Source organism: Rosa rugosa, chromosome 7 (genome assembly GCF_958449725.1).
Source record: "Rosa rugosa chromosome 7, drRosRugo1.1, whole genome shotgun sequence".
In the NCBI taxonomy this organism is placed as follows: domain Eukaryota; kingdom Viridiplantae; phylum Streptophyta; class Magnoliopsida; order Rosales; family Rosaceae; genus Rosa; species Rosa rugosa.
Genome location: NC_084826.1, coordinates 26,293,021 through 26,314,458, shown reverse-complemented (window position 1 = coordinate 26,314,458; position 21,438 = coordinate 26,293,021). Strand labels below are relative to the sequence as shown.

Genomic DNA, 21,438 nt, shown 5'->3' with positions numbered 1-21,438 from the left:
CATTAAGATTTTTTATTTTATTTTTTATTTTTTTTTAATATCATTTTACCCTCACCCCTTTGTTACTTAGATAGAGAGAGTGAAAGAGAGAGAAACCATAGGAGACTTCGCCGGAGCCAGAGCCGGTCGCCGGATTCCGGTCACCGGCCGCCGTCCACCGGACTTCTCTGAAAACCTCGCCGGATGTCCCCAAAGAAGTCGTCAGAGATCTCATAGGTCGCCGGAAATGTTTATTGTCTCCCAATAGCCCTCTATTGCCCCTCAATAGATGTTTATTGCCCCCCCCCCCCCCCCCCAATAGAACTTTTGGTCACCGGAATATGAACTAATCTCCCTAAATTTAGACAAATAAACTTTGATTAAAGAAAAAAACGAGGAGATTACATCAATTCAAAACGTTTATTGCCCCCCAATAGACGTCTATTGTCCCTCAATAGAACTTTCGGTCGCCAGAATGAGAACTAATCTCCCAAAAATTAAACAAATAAAACTTTGATTAAAGAAAAAAAAAACGAGGAGATTACATCAATTCAAAGCATTCATTGCTCCCCAATAGACGTTTATTGCCCCCCAATAGACATTTATTAAGAGATAATAAAACTTTTTTTTTTCCTTCTATGCCTTCTGCCTAGGGGTGGACATCTTGTACCGAAAATACGGTTACCGACCCGAACCGCACCGAACTAAAACAGTGTCGTTTTATGATCACACCGCACCGAACCGTATAAAAGCGGTTCGGTTGCGGTTTCCGGTCATAAACCGCCCGATTAAAACCGATCCACACCAAATTTATTTTAATTACATTTTATTTATTTATTATTTCTCTATTGATGGAAATGTTGGTTTTCAATATATAAGAAATTCATTTTTGATTAGGTTTTCAGTTTGTAATAAGTTGCTATGTTTGCTTGATCATTGATATATATATATATATATATATATATATATATATATATATATATATATATATATATGGGTGTGTGTGTGTAATAAGTTGCTATGGTCTTTCTGCAAGTTACTTGATATTTGGGTGACATTTACCGATTTGTGTGGACTCTAAATGCATTCAAAATTTATTTATGCCTTATTGAAATTGTTAGGTAAAAATAAGCCTGATTTTGGCCCTCTCTTTCTAGTTAAAATTAATAAATCGCTCCAAACCGAAACCGACCCGCACCGCACCGAAAAATGGTGTAACCGAAATAATCGGTTTAGCCCTTTTGTAATGCGGTTGCGGTTTGATATATAGGCCAACCGAAAAAAGCGGTTTAGTTGCGGTTTAGGCCTCAAACCGAACCAAACCGCACCGCGCCCACCCCTACTTCTGCCCATAGTTTACCAAAAAAAAAAAAAAAAGACTCGGCGACTAGAATTTACAAATAAAAGCTGTATTACCCATGAGTCTTTATTGCCCATGAGTGCCAACAAAAAAATTATGGTAAAAAAATACTTTACAAAAGCAACTATGAGTGCCATCGTGCCAAAAGCTTAGAAAAAAGTAGAACTAAGTCAACTAACCATGCGTGCTTGTGGCCCATTTAGGCCACTGTTTAATAGCTTCATTTCCCAAAAAACAAAAACAATTTAGTGTTGTTGTCTTCGTTCAGCCATGGATTGCAATTCAAACTGTACGTTGGTGCCGCATGGCAATTCAAACTTTCAATTATGTGAGAAACAGTTCAAGGAAGACAACCAAAAAAACAAAAGCCGACGCTTTTAGCATCGAATTGTTCATGAACTCTCTCTCAATCGATCGGTTCAGTAGATTGCTGCTTTGGCTAGGGCTGTCAATGGGTCGTGTCGGGTCAATGTATTTGTCGTGTCACAAGATATAAACTCAAACCCAACCCATTTAATAATCGTGTCAAAAATTTAAACTCAAACTCAACCTATTTATTAAACGGGTTACCCGTTTCTAACCCGCTTAACACACTTAATAAATAGGTCGTGTCTTGTTAGATAAAATGACTCATTTAAAAGTTAACAATGGAACCCATTTAATTAAAAAAATACATAAATTGATTAAATTTACTAAAAACTCCACAAGACGAACAATATAAATAATTATATATAATTCATAAATAATTAAATCCAATAATTAAAAAGCGAAATATTTCAAATTATCTAATTCTATGATCAAATACTCCGAACGTCCAAAATTTCAAGAAGAAACATAGCACAATCGGGTTGTACGGGTTCACTTCGTGTTGGTGAGTTGACCCGTGGCCGACCCATTTATTAAATGGGTCATGGCGGGTTGACCCACCACCAACCCGCTTTTTAATCGTGCGGGTTCAACCCGCTTTATTTCGTGTGGGTTTCGAGTCGTGTTATCGGGTCGTGTCGAAATTGACAGTCCTAGCTTTGGCTACCTTGCTCGCGAAATAATCAAAGGAAGAAGACCGATCGGAGAATATTCGCCTGGAACGACTCGTTGTTGAATCGGTGAAAGATCGAGTCAAGGATCGGAGGTACGATCTCGCTGTCGTCTTCGTTTTAGATGACTGGCGACCACGCCGACGAGGACAGTCGGCGGGGATTTGGCCGAGATCGTGAGAGAGAGAGAGAGAGAGAGAGAGAGAGAGAGAGAGAGAGAGAGAGAGAGAGAGAGAGAGAGAGAGAGAGATGGCAGAGAGAAAGAAAGAGGAGAGAGAGAGAGATGAGTGGTAGTGGCTGTAGTTTATTAATTAGATTGAGGATAAAATTGTGATTTTATTTTGGGAATAAAAATCTGTTGCTGAGGTAAGTGAGATAATTTTAGTGAATTTTGGTGCTTTGAGTCAAGGACCCTTTAAACAAAAGAAAGTGAAAAGGAAGAAGAGCATCTGAGCCCCAAGAGAAAAATAATAGAAAAACATTCAGATCAAAAAAAGCAAAGGGAAAGAAAGTTAAAGCACATTAAATGCATTCACACAGTACTCGAATAGAATAGCAATGGCAAATTATAATAAACAAAAGGGTAAATCACCCAAAATATATAATCATTTCAATATTCCAATGAGTCTCAACTCTCAAATGCAAAAAATATCCTCCCTTAGCTTTCGTCGTCCCACAGGAAACAGGGTGCTTTAATTGTGTGCTTATGAATTTTGAGTATTATTAGACGCATAATCAAATCACTAATCTCATCTCTTATGGAGGTAATACGATTGGAACTAATGTGAATAGATATTTTATAATAGATGTTATGATCAATATTTTGGTGCAAATGTTTTTGATAATGCAGGTTTCTACTTAAGACCAACCTCTCTTTTTAGACAAACTCAAAAGACTAAAAAATGGACCTGATAAAAGAAAAAAAGAACATAGTATAGCCATCCAAGGGCGAGAGCGCTAGGTTTTCAAAAAAAAATTTCTTCTCTCCGTCTGGCGGAGCGTCTGGTGACGCTGTCGTCGGACGGGACTTGTTGGCCTTGGGTTTGTTGACTGTGTTAGCACCTTCGATCTGGTTCACAAGGGATCGGAGGAGATAGTAAGGGAGATCGAGGAGGCTGGCAGGTCGTAGTTCCTCTATTGCTAGCTGGAGTTAGGATCGGCGAGGTGCGGTGTCGCAGGTTCGGAGGCAGACTGAAGAGGATGAGATCGTGGCGGCTAATCAAGGCTCGGATCAGACTGATCCGATCTGGTTTGGATCCAATTGGAACTGTCTGTTTTGGGTCATGGCGTTTGACTTTGACATGGGGAAGGAAATGGGTGGAAAGGGCAGCGTTTCTCCGTGCGAGGATGGAGCGAGGTGGGCGGCGATCCGGCAATAGTGGCTGTCGGTGGTGGGATTGGGCCATGCTTGGCTGGCAACTTGTGATATGCTTGGGACCTGGATTGCTGCTTGAGCTTGGGCCCGGCTTGGGCTGGTGGGTTTTTTTTATGTTTTTCACTTTATTTATTATAGATGGTTACTGTTGTCTCGCTTTTGGCATGTAATAAGTCCCTGCAAGTATCATGTAAGGCTAGTCGGGCTAAATGCCTGTGTGTGCACTCTATATGCCTTGTCTGTTCTAGTGGGGCGACGATCCATTATTAAATGGTCTCAACCTCTTAGTGGCAGGATGAAACTAAGTGTCGTCGGGTTTCCTCTCCGGCGGCAACATAATGGGAAAGCTGTGCTTATAGTAATTATGCTACGTTATAATCGAGTTACATATCAAGTTATCTTTCCGTTATGTCACCGCTATGTTAAAGCAAATAGAGTAGCTAGTGGAGTACTTTTTGCTAGTTGATGCCTGGTTGAATACATTTATTTGGTCGAGACTCTTGTTATTATTTCAGGATGTTCTCTATATGCTTATTGTAATCAGGGGTTTAGGCTCAATTTCCCCCCTTGTATTCGACAGTTTCATTAATCAAGGCTTGAGGGTAGCCGCACCAGCCCTTTATTTTTATTTTTAAAAATGGACCTGAATGTGACCATCTTTAAGTCCAGTTTAGTAGGCTATTACCTCTTTAAAGAGCACAGTTATTGGACATAAGAACAAAATTCTAGTGACATAATTGGAAGCCAGAAATCATGCGTGTAAGAGGGTCTAAAGTTAAAAACCAAACACTATATCCATAAACAATTATATCACGGTATCATCTACAGTTAAGAACATCTATAAACCTGGGCTTACTACCACACAATCTTGATGAATGTTAAGAGCAGAAAACAAAACTATAAATGAAATTTACAATTCAAAACTAATGCTTCCAATCTGACATTCACATGAACAAAAACAAACTTTAACACAGAAAAGAACAATAGTTTTGTTTAGAATGGAGCATAGCAACCACAGTAAGTTTCAACTTTGAATCAATTCTGCAATCAATACTAACCAAAACCCAGAATCACAAATCACACAATAAGCTATTTTCCATTGCAAATACCACTAAAGTAGCTCATAAATGATCAAAAGGAAGCCATTTTCCATTACCAAGATACAAACCCACATCAAGGCAGATACAATAAGTACCAAAATCAAAGAAAACAATCACCAAAACCCAATTGACACCTCTAACTGAAAACATCAAACTGGCTTAAAAGGATTGAAGACTTCAACTTTAAGCAATTAAATACAAACAACAATCTGGGCATGTGCCAAAACAGGTCTGAAAACTAGAGAGAGAAAGTAGATCCCGTCTCTCTTCCTTCTCTCTAAAAACTAGAGAGAGAAAGTAGATCTCGTCCTCTCCTCCCCCTTCTCTCTGGCTTAGATCTGGATCTCTTTGGATCTTGATTGCCGGCTAGAGAGTAGGGGGAGTGCGTTCGCAGTTCGGACAGCTAGCCCCGGTGTCTAGTTTTCTTGTTTCGCCGCTTGTTTCCCAACCCAACCACAGAGGTCCAGTCTGATCCATGAAGATCACTACCGGAATCATCACCTCAATCCTCCTCCCATCCCTTTTCTTATTTTTCTTCAACCCACCCTACCCACATCCAGAAATCGTTCCTCCTTCCTTGGCCAACCGCAACAAGTCTCATACCTTCTATTTTGCTAGAAAAAAATCCTCGAAATCGTACGACGCTATGGACTCTAGAATAACCCAGTCTCTTCGAGGGACAAGTGTGTAGGGAGATCGACCGAGATTCCACCATGGGTGTTGGATAGAAGGTTTGCAGCTTCATGCTACCAAGTAGGAGAAGGAAGACGGTGAAGGATCCATATCAAGCCCTCCGACGGCGGCGTATTCCCTAATGGCGAAGACGTGTTCTGTGTGGTTTTCGGTTACCACCGACCTGAGCTGGGCCCTTTTTTTCTAGGTTGTTTACTGGGCCATGTTTGGACCCATTGTTTCTGTTGTATGTGTACCCCTTGTGGGATTGTTTGTATCTCTCTGGGCTAGTTGTCCGTTTATTAATGGATTTTCCCTCCTTTGACAAAAAAAAAAGGTAGAAAACATGATTTCATTAGATATCAATTACCGATTTCTGCTCGCAGCCACTGAGATCAGGGCCTGGATCAGAACTGGCGGCCCGTAGTTTGTCGTAAACCCTAGCCATGCCTGCAAGGCGGGGTCAGAGAGATTGAATTAGAGGTCTGGATTTTCGAGAAATGGTGAAACGCGTTTCGGGGCCAACGGTGACTTGGTCCGAGTTGAGTGGTCCGACTCGGGGATGGTGAGCAGGATAGGTGAAGGTGGTAAAATGAAGGAAACGATAGGGTTTCGATCTACTTGGCGGCAGTGAAGGCATTAGAATCGTGCTCAAAGTTCTGGTTGGAGTAGTTGTGGACGTCCAGGAAAGATCAAGGTCGAGATCGACGATCTCTTTGCCGACGGTGTAATGACCACATGTGAAGTTGTTGGCAGTGTTCTCCTTGTCGGGAATGATGGCTTGGTCTCCATCTCCATCATCTCTTCTGCCACCGAGGACGAGGATTGCTAAAGGTTCGCTATGGACTCCATGAGAGAGAGAGTGCAGAAGTTGGAGAGTTGAGAGAGAGAGGGGCTAGAAAAATAAAAAATGAGAGGAAAAAAAAAAGAGGAAGTGTGGGGTATAATAGACATTTTAGATCTACTACACGAGAATTAGAGAGAACTAGCAACCAACGCACACGCATTGTGTGTGCAACTTAAAATAGACATCCTTTGATACATATGGTAGAATAATACATAGGATAGATTATGAGTGTTCTTTTGAGGTCTTCATAAGGAAAACGTATACTTGCATATCATTGCATATAAGCAATTGAAAAGTTAAACTAAATGCTAAACTACAAAACAGAGAAAATCAAATTTACTAATTTCCTATATTTCAAGATACAATGTACAAACTGAGGTAAAATAAGTAATAATAAAAAATTTTAAAAAAACTCTACCACTCAAAATTTTGTACAATTACAGTCTCAATTCTTTTTCATGATAACCTTTTTCAATTTATTGGTTTCCTTGTTAGCTCTTCATTGTCATAACTCATAACCTAGAAGTCTAGTGCTTTCCTTACTAGCCTGCATTAATATAGTCCAAGGAAGTTCCAATAATCAGAATTACAGAACAATAAATGTCAGAAATGATCTTCCTTAGTCAAAACGTATGAATATGTTAGACGTACCATGAATGGTTCTCCAAGGATCAGTTTCCTTATAAGGTATATTTGTTCAAAACCTGAAAAACCATATGAAAAGGCATAGTCACGATAAAGGAATCAAACAATGAACAAAACCAGACCAAAACATTCAATCAATAAAACAAAGATTCTCTGCATTACAAAATAGAACAAATCCTTGGTAAATAATCTTGCAATTCCCTAATTCAACAACTAATTGAGAAATATTGAATCCACATACTGGTCTAGAAAGAAATAGACAGAACAATTCTCATCAACCATCATAAACTAAACAAAGAGCAATCCTTTTCAAAACTTAACAGAAAATGCTTCGGTGCAGCAGGGCTTCAGGAACGGCGGTGGTTGTCGGGTCAAGTCAAGGCTGCCTTGATGGGCCTTGGTTGGTCACTCCTCTCTGGGCTGCATTTGTTGGGCTTCTATGGTGGGCTGGGGTGTTTGCCCTAGGCCCATCCCTATGTTTTTAGTTTTATCTAATTACAATAAATTCATTGTATTTAGAAACCTAAGCACTATTGTGCACCCAATGTCTCTTTAGTGTCTCTGGAGTAGTACCGAAGGAGGATATCCGCTATCTCTACGTATTTGAATGTACAATGAGTAGGACTATATGTACGTACCACTTGTGGGTACTACCACTAGCTTCTTGTCTGTCTCTAAATGACAGCGGAAGGGTATGTAACGACATATTCTGGCTTGTGATGAATATATTATTTCGCCCCCGTGGCTTTACTAAAAAAGACTTAACAGAAAATGCTTACTGTGCAATAAAAATGTGTTCATCAACACCATAATTAACGGAGACTCAGTCATCACAGAAAATCAATTATTTTTCCTAATCAGTAAATTCTATTGAGCAGATAATAGTCATAAAAATTGAAATTACTAATCCTATGTCCGAACACGTTTGTGGACCTTCTACAAAAAATTGATAGGATTCCCTTTTTATTTGTTTTGAGTTGGAAGTGGAGGGCCCTAAATTCCTTGGAAAATTCAATTTTTTTTTTCCTTTGAAACAAACTTGGATTCAGATTAAGTTGCAAGTAGTGCAGAATAGCTAGGCTAAAAAGTTTGAATAACGAATAGAACATTAACGCCAACTGCCTCATACTAATTTACCTCAGAAGAACTCGATTTTCTACCTTAGGCTATGAAGTTAAGGCCAAAATCGAGTGGGAATTACGAATTCAAAGCAGCGACTTCAAAAATTCAAGAAGTCCTTCATTGTAGTGATTGCGAGTCCGAGAGCAAGAGAGACCAACAGAGAGAAGATGGTTGCTTAGCAGCGGAAGCGTTTAGGCTTAAAATGGCGCTGAAGGCAGTTTGAAACTAGATCCTTTCACCATCAGACCCAATATCTGCGTACTGGAAAGGGAGGAGAGGGAGGGAAAAAAACTTAGACCCTCGTTGTTGACGGGCAAATGGCAAGGTTCTAATTTCAAAAGAAAAATAGGGGCAATTCCTTGAAAGAACCAGCTCGGCTCGAGCCGATACACGGCTTAGTAATAGTAGAAGCAGGCGATCAGTTTTAGTATATGTACCAGCAGAAACAAAACTAACAAAAAAAGAACATAACAGCAAAAACACGGATTTCCAAAACTCCAATCCTTACTCTCCAAACGAAACTCAGATCTATAAGAATCATTCGTTCTTTGAATTAGTTTTACCTGAATTATCATGTTGCTGTCAATTTTATCATTATCTTTAAGAATGGCTACAGTTAACAATTGAAAATCAAAACCTTTGTCAATTTCAGTTTGATTCTTTCAGCTTGTTTTATCTTTGTTCAAATCTCAACCACTTTGGTAGACACCGAAAATCAAAACCTTACCTTCAACCTCTCCCAATCAATCACTCAAATCCCAAACTAAGCAAGACTTCTTCTGTTTTCTACAACCAGATTTAAAACAACAAAACAAACAATCAATAATCAACAATCAATCATCCAAACAAACGATTAAGAAGAAAGAAAAACTCACCAATGATTAACAAAAAGCCAAACCGTCAAACTGAAAGAGTGAAATCACCTTTCGCAAGAGTGCGTTTTGAAAGATCTATAATTGAAGAAACTCAAGAAACCAAAACAGCAAAAATCCATTGCACAGCAACCCCATCAAACAATACCAAATTGTAATTGATACTAAAACGAAGGGCAAAAGCGCCACTTCACTTCAAGCCTAATGAACAGTACTTAGGAACAGCTCACGGTCTTTAGATGTATGTATAATAATAAGAACTAAACTGTTTAATTTAAAAGCTCAGTGGGTGGGCAAGCTCCTCGAGGAGTACCATTCAGTCCACATCGCTGGAGGTACTAAGGTAAGGAGGGTAAAGACGAAATGGTAGAACCCCCCTAGTGGGCGATTGAAGGTGAACATTGATGGCAGTTATAGGGCTGACCATGGTGACGGTGGTGTGGGGGTAGTAATTCGTGATGAACATGGCGTTTGTTTGGCAGCTTTGGCACTCTACTTTCCGCATACTTCTTCCGCTCTACACATGAAGGCGGAGGCATGTCGGGCAGGTTTGTTGTTTGATATCCATCAGAACATGACTGCTCTTGAGTTAGAGAGTGATTGCTCCCTAGTTGTTGCGGCTCTACAACAAAACGTGGAGGATAGATCTGAGATTGGGCGCATTATGGATGATTGTAAGTCATATTTGACATATTTTCACCCTTTTCAGGTTAAACATATTTTCAGTGAAGCAAATGGTGCGGCCAATAGATTAGCGCATCTTGCTAGCTTTAGTTTGCTTTCTAATGTTTGGTTAGATGAGTCACCTGTTATTATTCGGGATATACTCTATGAAGATTCATGTAATGATGCTCGAGGTCAAGGTTTTATGTCCCCCTCGATGCATGTTACTTATCCTAATATAATAAGTCAGGCGTGGGGCTGAGCCTCCCAGCTTGGCTGGGTTCCAAACCCCTTTAAAAAAAAAAAAAAAAAAAGGTGAGAGACCGAACTGTTTTAGGGAACAAGTATTTAGTCCTTTTTTAAATATAAAAATTTGCACTTTTTAAATTTTTTTTATATATAAATGTTATCATAGTATTCCCCCCCCCCCCCCCCCTAATTTATTATCATTTAGCTCTAAAATTTTTAAGGCTAACCTCAATTAAAATTTTGGACCAGGATAATATACTTCAATGTTGAGAGGCCTTTTGGAATATATGTTTTCAAAGCAACCCATGACCAGCCCCCAACAATCAGTTTCAGAGCACTACACTAGAGCGACCAGTGATTCAAATGGGATGTTCGCTGAATCCTTTGGGCCTAGCACCAAACCCTGTTAGCGTGCTAGAGCCCAAATAAATGACCTGCTCTGGCATTAACCCACTACCTAAGATCCAAATAACCCACTGCTCTGGCTCTGCTTTTTTTGACGAAGTGGTGTTAGCTCAGTGGTTAGAGCACCCATTACCTAAGATCCAGGTCATGGGTTCGAGTCACATGGGGGTAGGAGTGAAATCCTTTAATCCTCCTTAAATACGAAAAAAATTTAAAAAGAAAAAAAAAACCAAAATCTTTCAGCTGCGGGCAACCCCAACTAACGATCAATGCCACCATATTGCTCCTACAATGAATGCAGCAACTAGAAGAGAGAATCCAACAAGAGGAGACTCAATCTCCTGCTCCAACAACAAAACCGTTATTCATTGCATGCGCCGGGCCATTGATGAGGAGAATTCTACAAGCCATTTGGATACCTTTCTCCATGATGATGGTTTCATACTAGCAACAACAGGCAAAGGATATGATAAGGAAACCTTGTGCCACATGTTCTAGGAGACACTTGCGGAGAAGCTATGATGTTGGTTCTTCAAACTTTGTCCAGCATACTATCTGAAGCTTTCTTGTCTTAATTTGTCTTGATGATAGATGAATACCATACCACAAGCCAGCTATTCAAAATATTTCAAGGTGAAAATAAAATGCTTTGGTCATCCGTTAACCATTGGCGTATAACCACATCACGGTGCCGGAGCCTCAACAATATATGGTAGTGTTCAAGACATGTCTTCAAAAAGGCAACTTTCTATACATACTGAACTCAGAACCACCCTATGCATCCTACAAAGACCTCATGTCCAAAGCTATGTTGCACGCAAAATCAGAGTTCAATACTTTGGGAGCAATACTCCCACACATTCACGGCTTGTAATTTTTGTACTTGATGCGTTAGAGAATATGTGAAGTTACTTAGGTGATGCATCTTATTGTCTTTCCCTAACGATGGTGTGACATCATGTGTAATACTGCCCTTAATATTCTCACCTCCTCTCATAAAAAATATAATTTTTTTTTGGCTATCTAAATATAAAAAGAGTCGTGAATTTTATATTTTTCACTAATTTTCTCACTAAAGTCCAGTGAAACAAGCTTACTCGCGTTTTGACTTTGAGTTATCTCCAGGAGTGACAGTTATGCTCCAATTCAAATATGAGAGTGTTATCGGGTTTTGTAGGGTTTGAGGTTAATCCAAGTGATTGTCATGGTCCGTCGCCGCTAGATTCCACCAATGAGAATGATGTACAACCCCCTCTCTATGAAGCAATCCTCAAATTTTGAAGAAGAAATTAGGTATCGATTTTTCAGCTTATTTATTTTTGAGAACTAATAGTGTTTTAGACCCAAATTCTTTTTGCAACTTTATCCTCCACCTCAAGTTATTATAGGAAAGAGAGACCAAAGTCAGTAATGACTAATGAATGAGTAGGGCCTTGGATGAGAATGGATTTAGGGGTAAAAAGCTAAAAAAACAAAAACCAAATAGAATGGAATTTGGCGGTTAGGGTTTTAGGGGAGAGAGAGAGAGAGAGAGAGACAGAGAGGATTTCCATAATTCCATTTTCTTTTCGGTGACCTCAGACTGAGACTCTCGCTCTCACTCTCACTCGCTTCATCTCAACTCCGTCTCCTCCGATTTCTGCTCCGACCAAACTCACCAGGTAAACGAAAACCATCCGCTTCTTGTTTATGTCTTTTTCATTCCATCTACGAATTTTGGTCGGTACCCCAATTTCGTTATGTTTGTTTGGGTTCTCTGTCTGTTCATGCTCTCACCGGTCTAAACGGTGCCGTTCTGGCTTTCCGAGAATAAGAGATGCCTGAAAATTTTGGAAATGTGGGTGTGATTTAACCCTATGTTGCGTTTTGGTAACGTTGTCGATACTCAAAGGTCGAGTCCCTGTGTTGTTTTTGTGTGTCGAAAACGAGAAAACAAAAACAAAAACGTAGACAAATTAGCGGAATTTAAGAAAATTGTCTGTCTCATGTTCCGCAAAAAAAAAAAAAAAGGATTTTTCTGTGTCTATGAAAATTTATATGACTGAATCTCGGCTGAGAAAAGATGGAAGCAAGCTGAAAACTGTTGTGGATTACCCAAAAAATAGGTGTTGTCTAAGGCTAGTGTCGTTATTGTGTTGGGGCAGAAGCTAGTGATGAGTAGTCTGTTTCATTGAATGATTTGTTTTCGGTGTTTGGTTTGTGTAGAATATTAGAATTGATGAATGTCACTGGCAATTCGATTGGTCTTGTTTGATAGCGCTGGTGTTCGTCAACAATGAAAGCCATTGAGCTTAAGACTTGAGTCGAGAAATGAATGTCTTTGGACTAATGAAATCAACTTTGTTCTTCAATATGATGATGACTGTGTCCTAAACTATTGGCAAATTGTTGGCAACTATTCAAATTCAGGCACGTTCACTGAGCTAAATGTAGTAATTCAGTGGCTTCCCCATCCTATTCCATAACAAAAAAAAAAATGTATCATATTTTGGAGTTGTAAATGAAGGTTTAGGTTATGAGATCAATTGCATAGACTGATTGCCTAATTATTTGCCTAGATGCAGTTGAATAGTGAGTGGATTCATGGTTAGGACATTGATTTTGAAATTTGATTGGAGTTTTCAAGTTTCTGAATTTTCTTTCTCTTTGCATCTGCTTTCTCATGCACTGAAGTTGTGGGCGACTGGGGAAGCATAAAAAGATTCTGCCGGTTTCAGTTAACTAACCTGGATGGCACAGTGGGGTGTTCGTCGGAGAGTTGTGTTCCTTAAAGAAAATAATCCTCAAGTTGCATCCAGCATCACTAAGGAAGAAGAGGTAGAAGATTCCAAAGATGAAGTTTTAAGAGCTGTGGTAGAGGATTCAAAAGATGGAGTTTTAAGAGCTGTGAAAACTGAACCTCTAGAGATGCCAGAACCCAAAAGGAGGAAGTGCCTTGACCGCAGATCTAAAGATGTGCAGGCAGCATTGCGTGCTAAGAAAAGGCAGCATGGGTTTAGGCCAATGGAGAGAAATGAGATCATAGGAGGAAGATGGAATGTTGAGAGGTAAAATCTGTAAAAACAATTTGTTCTTGTCTCGGCTAGTAGTGTTTTCTGATATATGCTGACAAATCAAGTATATGTGCAGGTATAAGAAAGCAGAGCAAAGTCTGTTGGATGTTTTGGAGGCTAAAGAGGCAACTTTTGCCAACCCAGTTAGCAGGACAGATCTGAGATTGACAGCTCGAGGAAAAATTGGTGACACTGGGCTGATTGACCACCTACTGAAGCACATTGATGGCACAGTTACACCATGTGGGAGCAAGCGGTTTCGGCGGTGGTTCAACCACAATGGAATAATGGAATATTGGTTGGAGAGTGCGGAACTGGCTGACATTCGGAAAGAGGCTGGGCATCATCCTTATTGGTTTCCAGGTTGTGGTGCCTCCGAGCATTATGATTCTCCTGGAGAACTGAGGCTACTCAAGGCAGAAGTGGATAAAATGAAAAGGTGGATATATACTTCATAAACAAATATGTGAATCATGAAACGCGTGTCTAATGTATATGTACTTTTTTTTTTTTGCTTGTGTTAAAAGTGATATGCAGGAGCTGCTGGTATCCAAGAAGCAAGAGAAAGATCAAACCAATATGCTGGAGGATTTGGTGAAATGGAAAGCTCAAACTGAGGAAAGGTTGAAACTTGCTTTAGGTTCTTGGAAGGGTATGCAGGTATGTCAACAATAAATTATCATCTCTTATTCAAAGTCTAGTAATTTTTTTTTTTTTAAGTTAATAAATCTTTGATATGTTTTTGCCTCTGAACTCTATATTGGATGGGAAGAATATGTGAGTGGGTGATTTGTTTCTGTTAAATTGGCTAAATTGAAACTTTTTTTTTTGGTTACAGGACAAGTTGGGTGAGTTCATGACATGGAAAGCTTCTGTTGAGCAACAGCTGGTGGAATTTACAAATGTCATGAGTAATATGCAAGTAGAAAAGCAATACACTGCTACCAACCTTTTAGCTTCTGAGCAATGGGAAGATTGGTTGGAGAGCGGCAATGTGGATAATTTCCAGGGAAATGAACTTGTACCTTGGTTTGAGAATACCACTCCAGTGAACAATGAAGAGGAAGTTATAATCCAAGATCCCCAGTCAGCCCCACCAGATGGATCAAAGACTGGTGATAGCTCATCACAGGACCCTATTTTCACAGCGGAGGAAATGGTTGAATTGGAGAGGTAATGAAATAAACAAGATAAAACACAACTGATACCTTATTATCATAAAGCTGAAATGTGCTCTCACTCTGCTACCAGAACGAGAGATGTGCCTAGGCTGGAATGGGAGAAGCAGACTGAACATCAAGCTAATGTGACTCCTAATTCTTCTGCTACTGCAAGTTCGAAGTCAGATGTTGATAACCTGCATTTGTTTCAGGTGATGTTTACAATAAATGGGCAAGTTTGATTTGCGTATCTGGCATACACTGCTGAATCCCAAGTTTTATTGGATAACTTTATATATCCCCACTGAAAAGCTCCTTTCTTGACAGGAAATGTTTCAGGAGTTGTTTAGCTGGAAATCTCAAATGGAGCAGAAAATGACTGAGTTATCAAATTCTGTGAGTGCCATCAAGCAAACATCAAAAGTATCTACTCCAGCCCTTCAGCTGCCAGAAGATGGGAATCTGATTATGGACTATTATCCATGTTACAAGTTCTAGAAGGGCCTTAGTTCACTTTAGACTAGCACCAGAAGATTTAGACTTTGTATAGTGTTTACAAGCTGATGCCTGAAAATCCATTCCAACTACCAAACCAGTGAGACCTATTTTAACTTTACATGTGGAGCCCAAACCCCTCGAGCATTTTGCTTTTAAGTTAGTGACTGTCTGAACTTGAATGTTAATATACCACAGACTGTTCTGTGAGGATGCTAGAAGAGAAATGACTGACCGGTGGATATACTTTTGTAATGTGGTCAAGTAGTTATGACAAATGGTATGAAGCATATTTATGCTCAACGAGTTTTACAGTCGAGTAGTTATGAGAAATGGTATGAAGCATATTTATGCTCAATGAGTTTTTAGTTGTAAATACGATCTGCTTCTCCTTTTTCTGGAAGCGCTGTTGCTTTCGGTTGTAGATTACACAGTTGAGATTGTGGATGGCAACAGCTGAAATGGTCTGGATTGGTGGGAAAATAGGAAAGGAGTTCTTGACCGAGTTGCACAACTATAGTGTTGTCGTCGTATGACATTGACAGAGAAGGTAAATAGAGAAATGGACTCATTTTATAGCTTACACCGCCAAGTTTTCTTACAAGAAATAGAAAACATCCTTTTATTGTCCATGTGCCTTAAAAAGGTCTATCATGCTTTAGCCAATTTTCACTTCGTCTATCAAACAACAAAATCACCGAGTTTTAAACTAATTAAGGTCAATGTTGAAGACGGTGTGTGGACCTTTCTACGGTCCAGATATGGATGCTTGTTGTCACCCTACTGTTCACAGCATATATTTCCCTACGCAGTCTAGAAATTCCCATGATGTCATCCAGAAGAGCTTCAGTTACCAGTACAGGACGCTCATGTAAAGTGCAAAGACCAGCAGCATTATGAACACTGTTTTTTTGCTCTGCGACCACATTACGCTCCCTGTGAATGTGGCAAATGCGAGCTGATCGAAAGTTGGCCATAAGCTGTTTACAATTCATAAGAATGGTACCGAGAAAATGCATGTTAAAATTATCCATCAAGAGCAGGTTAACGAGAACTACATAATCAGATTCAATCTCCAAATGAGAAATATCAATCCCACAGCTAATTGTAATGGTCGAGGCTCCAAGCTTCTGCCTGCAACACTTCTCCAGTGCCAATGTTCAACATGAATCCACCAACCATACGCTAGAAGTATCTCTAATGATCTAATTACACCCCCAGCTCCATTGGCATCATTCCAGATTTTGAACCATCAACATTGAGGCTTACAGTATCCACTTGCAGGTTTGTACCAAGATAAAGATTTCTCGGATTGCTATGCTTGGCATTAGCAGCCATCCATTCAGTACCATAATTGAGAATTGCTTGAGATATATGAAAAGGCTACTGGAAATCAGGATCAATTGATCAAATATAATCCTACATCCCCACTTCCTGATAAACCAGGAGCAATAACTCAAGAAATTTAAATTGGCCCATAAAGAAAGCTTTTTTGGGCTTGAAATTGGCATATAATCCAAGCATCCCAGCCGCACTATGAAAATTACTTGTTCTAAAAGTACAATTTAGTGTTGACTCATCTAATTCCATGTTTTATAGAAAATCTTGACAAGAGGAGAAAAAATGAATTTTCGGCGTATTTTCCATGCACCACCACATTTGGCGGCACAAGTACTTTGTGAAGCAATCCCCGAAAAATAGGAGTTTAAATGGAGCAACGAAGGCATTAACCATAAAGTACAGATGCTAAGATGAATGAAGGCCTGAAGTTACAAGGGAAGTCCACGAAAATCGTTGTGCAAAACAGTTGTTGTGATATGAGCATTTTAATGCGACGTTTTAAGTGTTATTTCCTCATATTTACGTAGTTATTTCCTTAAATGAATCCTTCTTGTTTAGGAAAATTACTATTATTAGGAAGTTTCTATTTTTAGTAATAGTTTCTATTTTCAGGTCCTATGGAGCAAACAAGCTGAAATGAGCTCAAAAAAAGAAAGAAAAAGTACTAGAGGGCGTTGGGAGAAGATTCCTAGATGCACTAGGAGACCTTATGTCTTGAAGATGACACATGGAGGCCCAAGAATCTTATGGATTAATTTGGATTTTCGGCAAATGGAGGAAGCCCATTGGATTTAGGGTTTTGTGGACATCAAAGAGGGATTTTTGGAGAATAAATCCTTAATTGCCGTGAATTATCAAGAGAAGATCACAAAGACAACGTGAAAATCAAAGGATGATAAAAAAGATTACGTTGGAGACTATCAACGGAGAATTTCAAGGAAGGGTGAAGTGTGTACACCAAGATAAGGTTCAAAACAAGTCCAGATTCGTTCCTCAATTCCCTCAAGATATGTTGGCCGAAATTAAGGAATTAAAATCTGCAGTATTAATGTGAAAATCAAGAGAAAATCAAGGGGAGGACATTAAGGATAAAGCCATGGAGAGATTTAAGGGAGAAAATGTCCAAAATGCGTCCAGATACATTGTCTAGGTTCATGCCTAGATATTTGGCCGAAATTTATGAATCAAATCAGAAATAATTCTTAAAAATTCGGCAACAATATATTATGGACTTATTTTGGAGCTTTTTGATTGGTTGGATGACACAACAGAGCTGACGTGCTGCTAAGTGATTGGTCGAAGCTGTGTGGCATTATCAGATTAATTCCTTGGGAAATTAAAAGAAGGATCATGAAGCTTGGCCGTTCCCCTATATAAACCCCCCTATGCTAGACGTTTGACAACACACTTTCATTCAGAAAATCCTCCATAACGTCATAAGCTCTCTCTCTCTCTCTCTCCACTCTCTAGTTGCAAGTTCTGCGTTTTTAAGCAAGGAGAGGAAGAAGAAGAAGGAGCCGTGAAGATCATATCCTCCATCATCCACCTTGAAGGCTTGCTTCCAAGATTCAAGATCCAACGTTCAAGTTCTCCATCTCCATCTCCAACTCACGGTGTAATTCATTCTTTTTCCTTGTAATCTTTTGATTTCCTTGTTTGATTTCGTAGGAATTTGTTTCTAGTTAACAATAACGTTCAGGGCAAAGTTTAAGCCCAATTTCTATGTTTAAATAAAGTTTTCGAATTCTATAATTGTGATTCTAAGTTGCTTATGTAAGTCTGTTCGATTGAATTTGCTTGACAGAAAACTTTTATATGTTTATCTTATTTGGGTCGACACTTATAGAATTTGCATGTAATTGGTGCTAGATTTAGGTAAACGATTCACCTAATAGTTTTGTGAACCTAAATCACAAGTAGTAAAGGCTTTGGACAAATGTCGAATTCAATTGAAGGGGATTGCAAGTAGGTGAACTTATTCATACTAGGTTGTGCACTTAAGTTGATAACTTTTCTCTATGCTTCTTGCGTTGAACATGTGTTGATTAGCTAGCTTTCTAGACTTTGATTGCATGTTTAATAGGATTGATCTAGGTGCTTTCACTTAGATTAATTAGTAAAGGAAAGTAAAATATGGGAAATCATTTATTTCAAATGTTTCACATGATCAACTTCTTTCTCATGACTTAGATGATCAATTATAGGGTTTGAATCGAATTTGATTACATAGAATTGGTTTTTATCTTTGTTTCTTACGTTTCATTCTTGTACATGTGTTTTTACATTTTCTTTCTTTTATTTATTTTAATTTTCGAAATTCTATCTAAAATCCCCCTTGTTTCGTTACTTGTATATATTTTTGTAAATATTATACTTTATACTTTTATTAATTCTTTATTTGTTTTTACAATTACAGGTGTACCCTCAATCCCCGGTTAGAACAATTCCTATTTACCATATACTAACGATGACTTTTTTCAGGGTTAAATTGCGCGCTTGCTTTTAAGCGTATCATGTTGCAAAGCAGAAAACTGCAGTTCAGAACAGCTTATCTGGAACGTTTTTGGAGAGCTTTTCTTACAATCTTCCAAGTGGACTCTTCCAGAAAGGGCTAGCATTTTTTAAAGACATGATGTTTTAGTATAACATGAGCCCAAGATCGGGTCACAAACGTCATCAAGACAACGGGAATTAATGCTCAAATTAGGCTTCTCGAGAAGACAGAAACTGTCAGCTTTTCATGAAGTTTTTTGGGAGATCTTTTCCGGCAACTTACTTGGATTTTCTCTCGAAGGTTGTTGATCATTCTATAATAAATGATGTCACATGATATGTAGGAGTCAAGAACTATCCAAAAACTTGGCAATAGCAAGTCAAATCTAGTCCAAGAAGGAAGCTTCAGAAGCAGAAAACGAATCCTACTCAAATAAGGGTAACTTGGCCTAGAATCCTTTTTGGACGGATTTGCTGTGCGTTTTTGGAAGGTTTATTATGCTGCAATTATAAAGGAGAGTCCTAGAAGAATCATACAAGATTATATCAAGATTAATCCATCATATTATCTTTTGGATAATAGGCATCCCTATGCACACTTCTCTCCCATGCTTGTCACCTGGACTTTGGTGACCCAAAACCACTCCAACACTCTTCATTTTCATGCTTCATTCACAATAAAGAGAGCTAGCTGCTCCTCTCCTCCCTTAGCCATATTTTTCTACTCTACTCTCTTTACTAGCTCATCATTACTTCCCTCTTTTTACTCCATTTCTTCCATATCATTTTTCCTTATTTTTTGAATCTATTACCACTCTATTACTCCACCTCCATGCTTCTTATAAAACTATATCTGTTTTTTTTTTGTTTTGTTTTGTTTTGTTTTTTTTTTTACTTCTAATCACCATTTCACACCTCTTTCTTCATTTATTTAAGCACCTCTTCTCACAAGAAAGAGGGCATCACATGGAGTGGTATAGGTGATGCCCTCTTCCTTGTGAGAAGAGGTGCTTAAATAAATGAAGAGAGAGGTGTGAAATGGTGATTAGAAGTCAAAGAAAACAGTCATAGCCTTGTGAGAAGCATGGAGGTGGAGTATGAGAGTGATAATAGATCCCAAAAACAAGGGAAAAATGGTATGGAAGAGATGGAGTAAAAAGAGGGAAGTAATGATGAGCTATTAAAGAGAGTAGAGTAGAAAAACATGGTTGAGGAATGGAGTGGTATGGGTGATGCCCTCTTTCTTGTGAGAAAAAGTGCTTAAACAAATGAAGAAAGAGATGTGAAATGGTAATTAGAAGTCAAAGAAAACAGTCATAGCCTTGTAGGAAGCATGAAGGTGAAGTATGAGAGTGGTAATAGATCCCAAAAACAAGGGAAAAATATATGGAAGAGATGGAGTAAAAAGAAGGAAGTAATAATGAGCTATTAAAGAGAGTAGAGTAGAAAAATATGGCTAAGTGAGAAGAAAGAAGCAGCTAGGTCTCTTTATTGTGCATGGGAAGGATGAAAATGAAGAGTGTTGGAGTGGTTTTGGGTCATCAAAGTTAAGGTGACAAGCATGGGAGAGAAGTGTGCATAGAGATGCCTATTATGCAAAAGATAATATGATGGATTAATCTTGACATAATCTTGTAAGATTGTTCCAGGACTCTCCTACATAATTGCATCATGAACCATAAAAAAACACATAGCGAAGCCTCCCAAAAAAGATTCTCGGCCAAGTTACCCTTATTTGACTATGATTTGTTTTCTGCTTCTGAAGCTTCATTCTTAGACTGGGTTTGACTTACTATTCCCATGTTTCCTGATAGTTCTCGACTCATACATACTATGTGACATCATTTCTTCTAGAATGATCAACAACTTTCAAGAAAAACTCCAAGTAAGTCGCTGGAAAAGATCTCCTAAAAAGCTTCATGAAAAGCTGATAGTTTCTGCCATCTCGGGAAGCCTAATTTGAGCATTAACTCCCGCTGTCTTGATGACGTTTCTGACTAGCTTTTGGGCTCATATTGTACTACAACATTATGTCTTTAAGGAATGCTAACCCTTTCTGGAAGAGTCCACTTGGAAGGTTGTATGAAAAGCTCTCCAATACTGTTCCTGATAAGCTGATTCTGAACTGCAGTTTTCTGCTTTGCAGCAACTGTTTTGCACAACGATTTCCGTAGACTTCCCTTGTAATTTTCGGCTTAAGGAATTATCAAACTGCATCCTTAGCATCTGTACTTTATGGCTAATGCCTTTGTTGCTCCATTTAAGCTCCTATTTTTCTGGGATTGTTTCACGAAATACTTGTGCCGTTGAAAGTGGTGGTGCATGAAAAATTCACCCGAATTTCACTTTTTCCTCTTCTTTTCAAGATTTTCTAGAAAACACAGAATTTGATTAGTCAACAATAAATTGGACTTTTAGAATAGTAATTTCCATGTTTTAGTGCACTAATATATATATATATATATATATATATATATGAATTATGATCCAATAATAATTAATATGACACAATCTTGTATTTCATAGCAACACTATCAAAGGTTTTAGGGGTAGACCACAATATTTGGATT

At 38.7% G+C, this 21,438-nt stretch overlaps 1 protein-coding gene across 1 annotated transcript; it reads left to right on the top strand.

The window, feature by feature from the left end:
• Positions 1–11,776: 11,776 nt before the first annotated feature.
• On the top strand, positions 11,777–15,392 carry LOC133722441 (protein DYAD). Its single transcript, XM_062149337.1, has 7 exons — positions 11,777–11,987; positions 13,000–13,373; positions 13,456–13,818; positions 13,907–14,039; positions 14,218–14,552; positions 14,631–14,751; positions 14,867–15,392. Exons 2-7 carry the CDS (start codon positions 13,057–13,059, stop codon positions 15,035–15,037), a joined length of 1,440 nt encoding a protein of 479 aa, XP_062005321.1. The 5' UTR covers positions 11,777–11,987; positions 13,000–13,056; the 3' UTR covers positions 15,038–15,392.
• The last annotated feature ends 6,046 nt before the right edge of the window (positions 15,393–21,438 follow it).

What these genes read in the sequence shown, in the direction of transcription:
- LOC133722441 (XM_062149337.1), top strand. Translation starts at nt 13,057, where the DNA reads ATGGCACAGTGGGGTGTTCGTCGGAGAGTTGTGTTCCTTAAAGAAAAT. An exon ending in GAAGTGGATAAAATGAAAAG is followed by an intron (nt 13,819 to 13,906) that starts GTGGATATATAC and finishes TTGTGTTAAAAG; the next exon opens with TGATATGCAGGAGCTGCTGG. An exon ending in ATAACCTGCATTTGTTTCAG is followed by an intron (nt 14,752 to 14,866) that starts GTGATGTTTACA and finishes CTTTCTTGACAG; the next exon opens with GAAATGTTTCAGGAGTTGTT.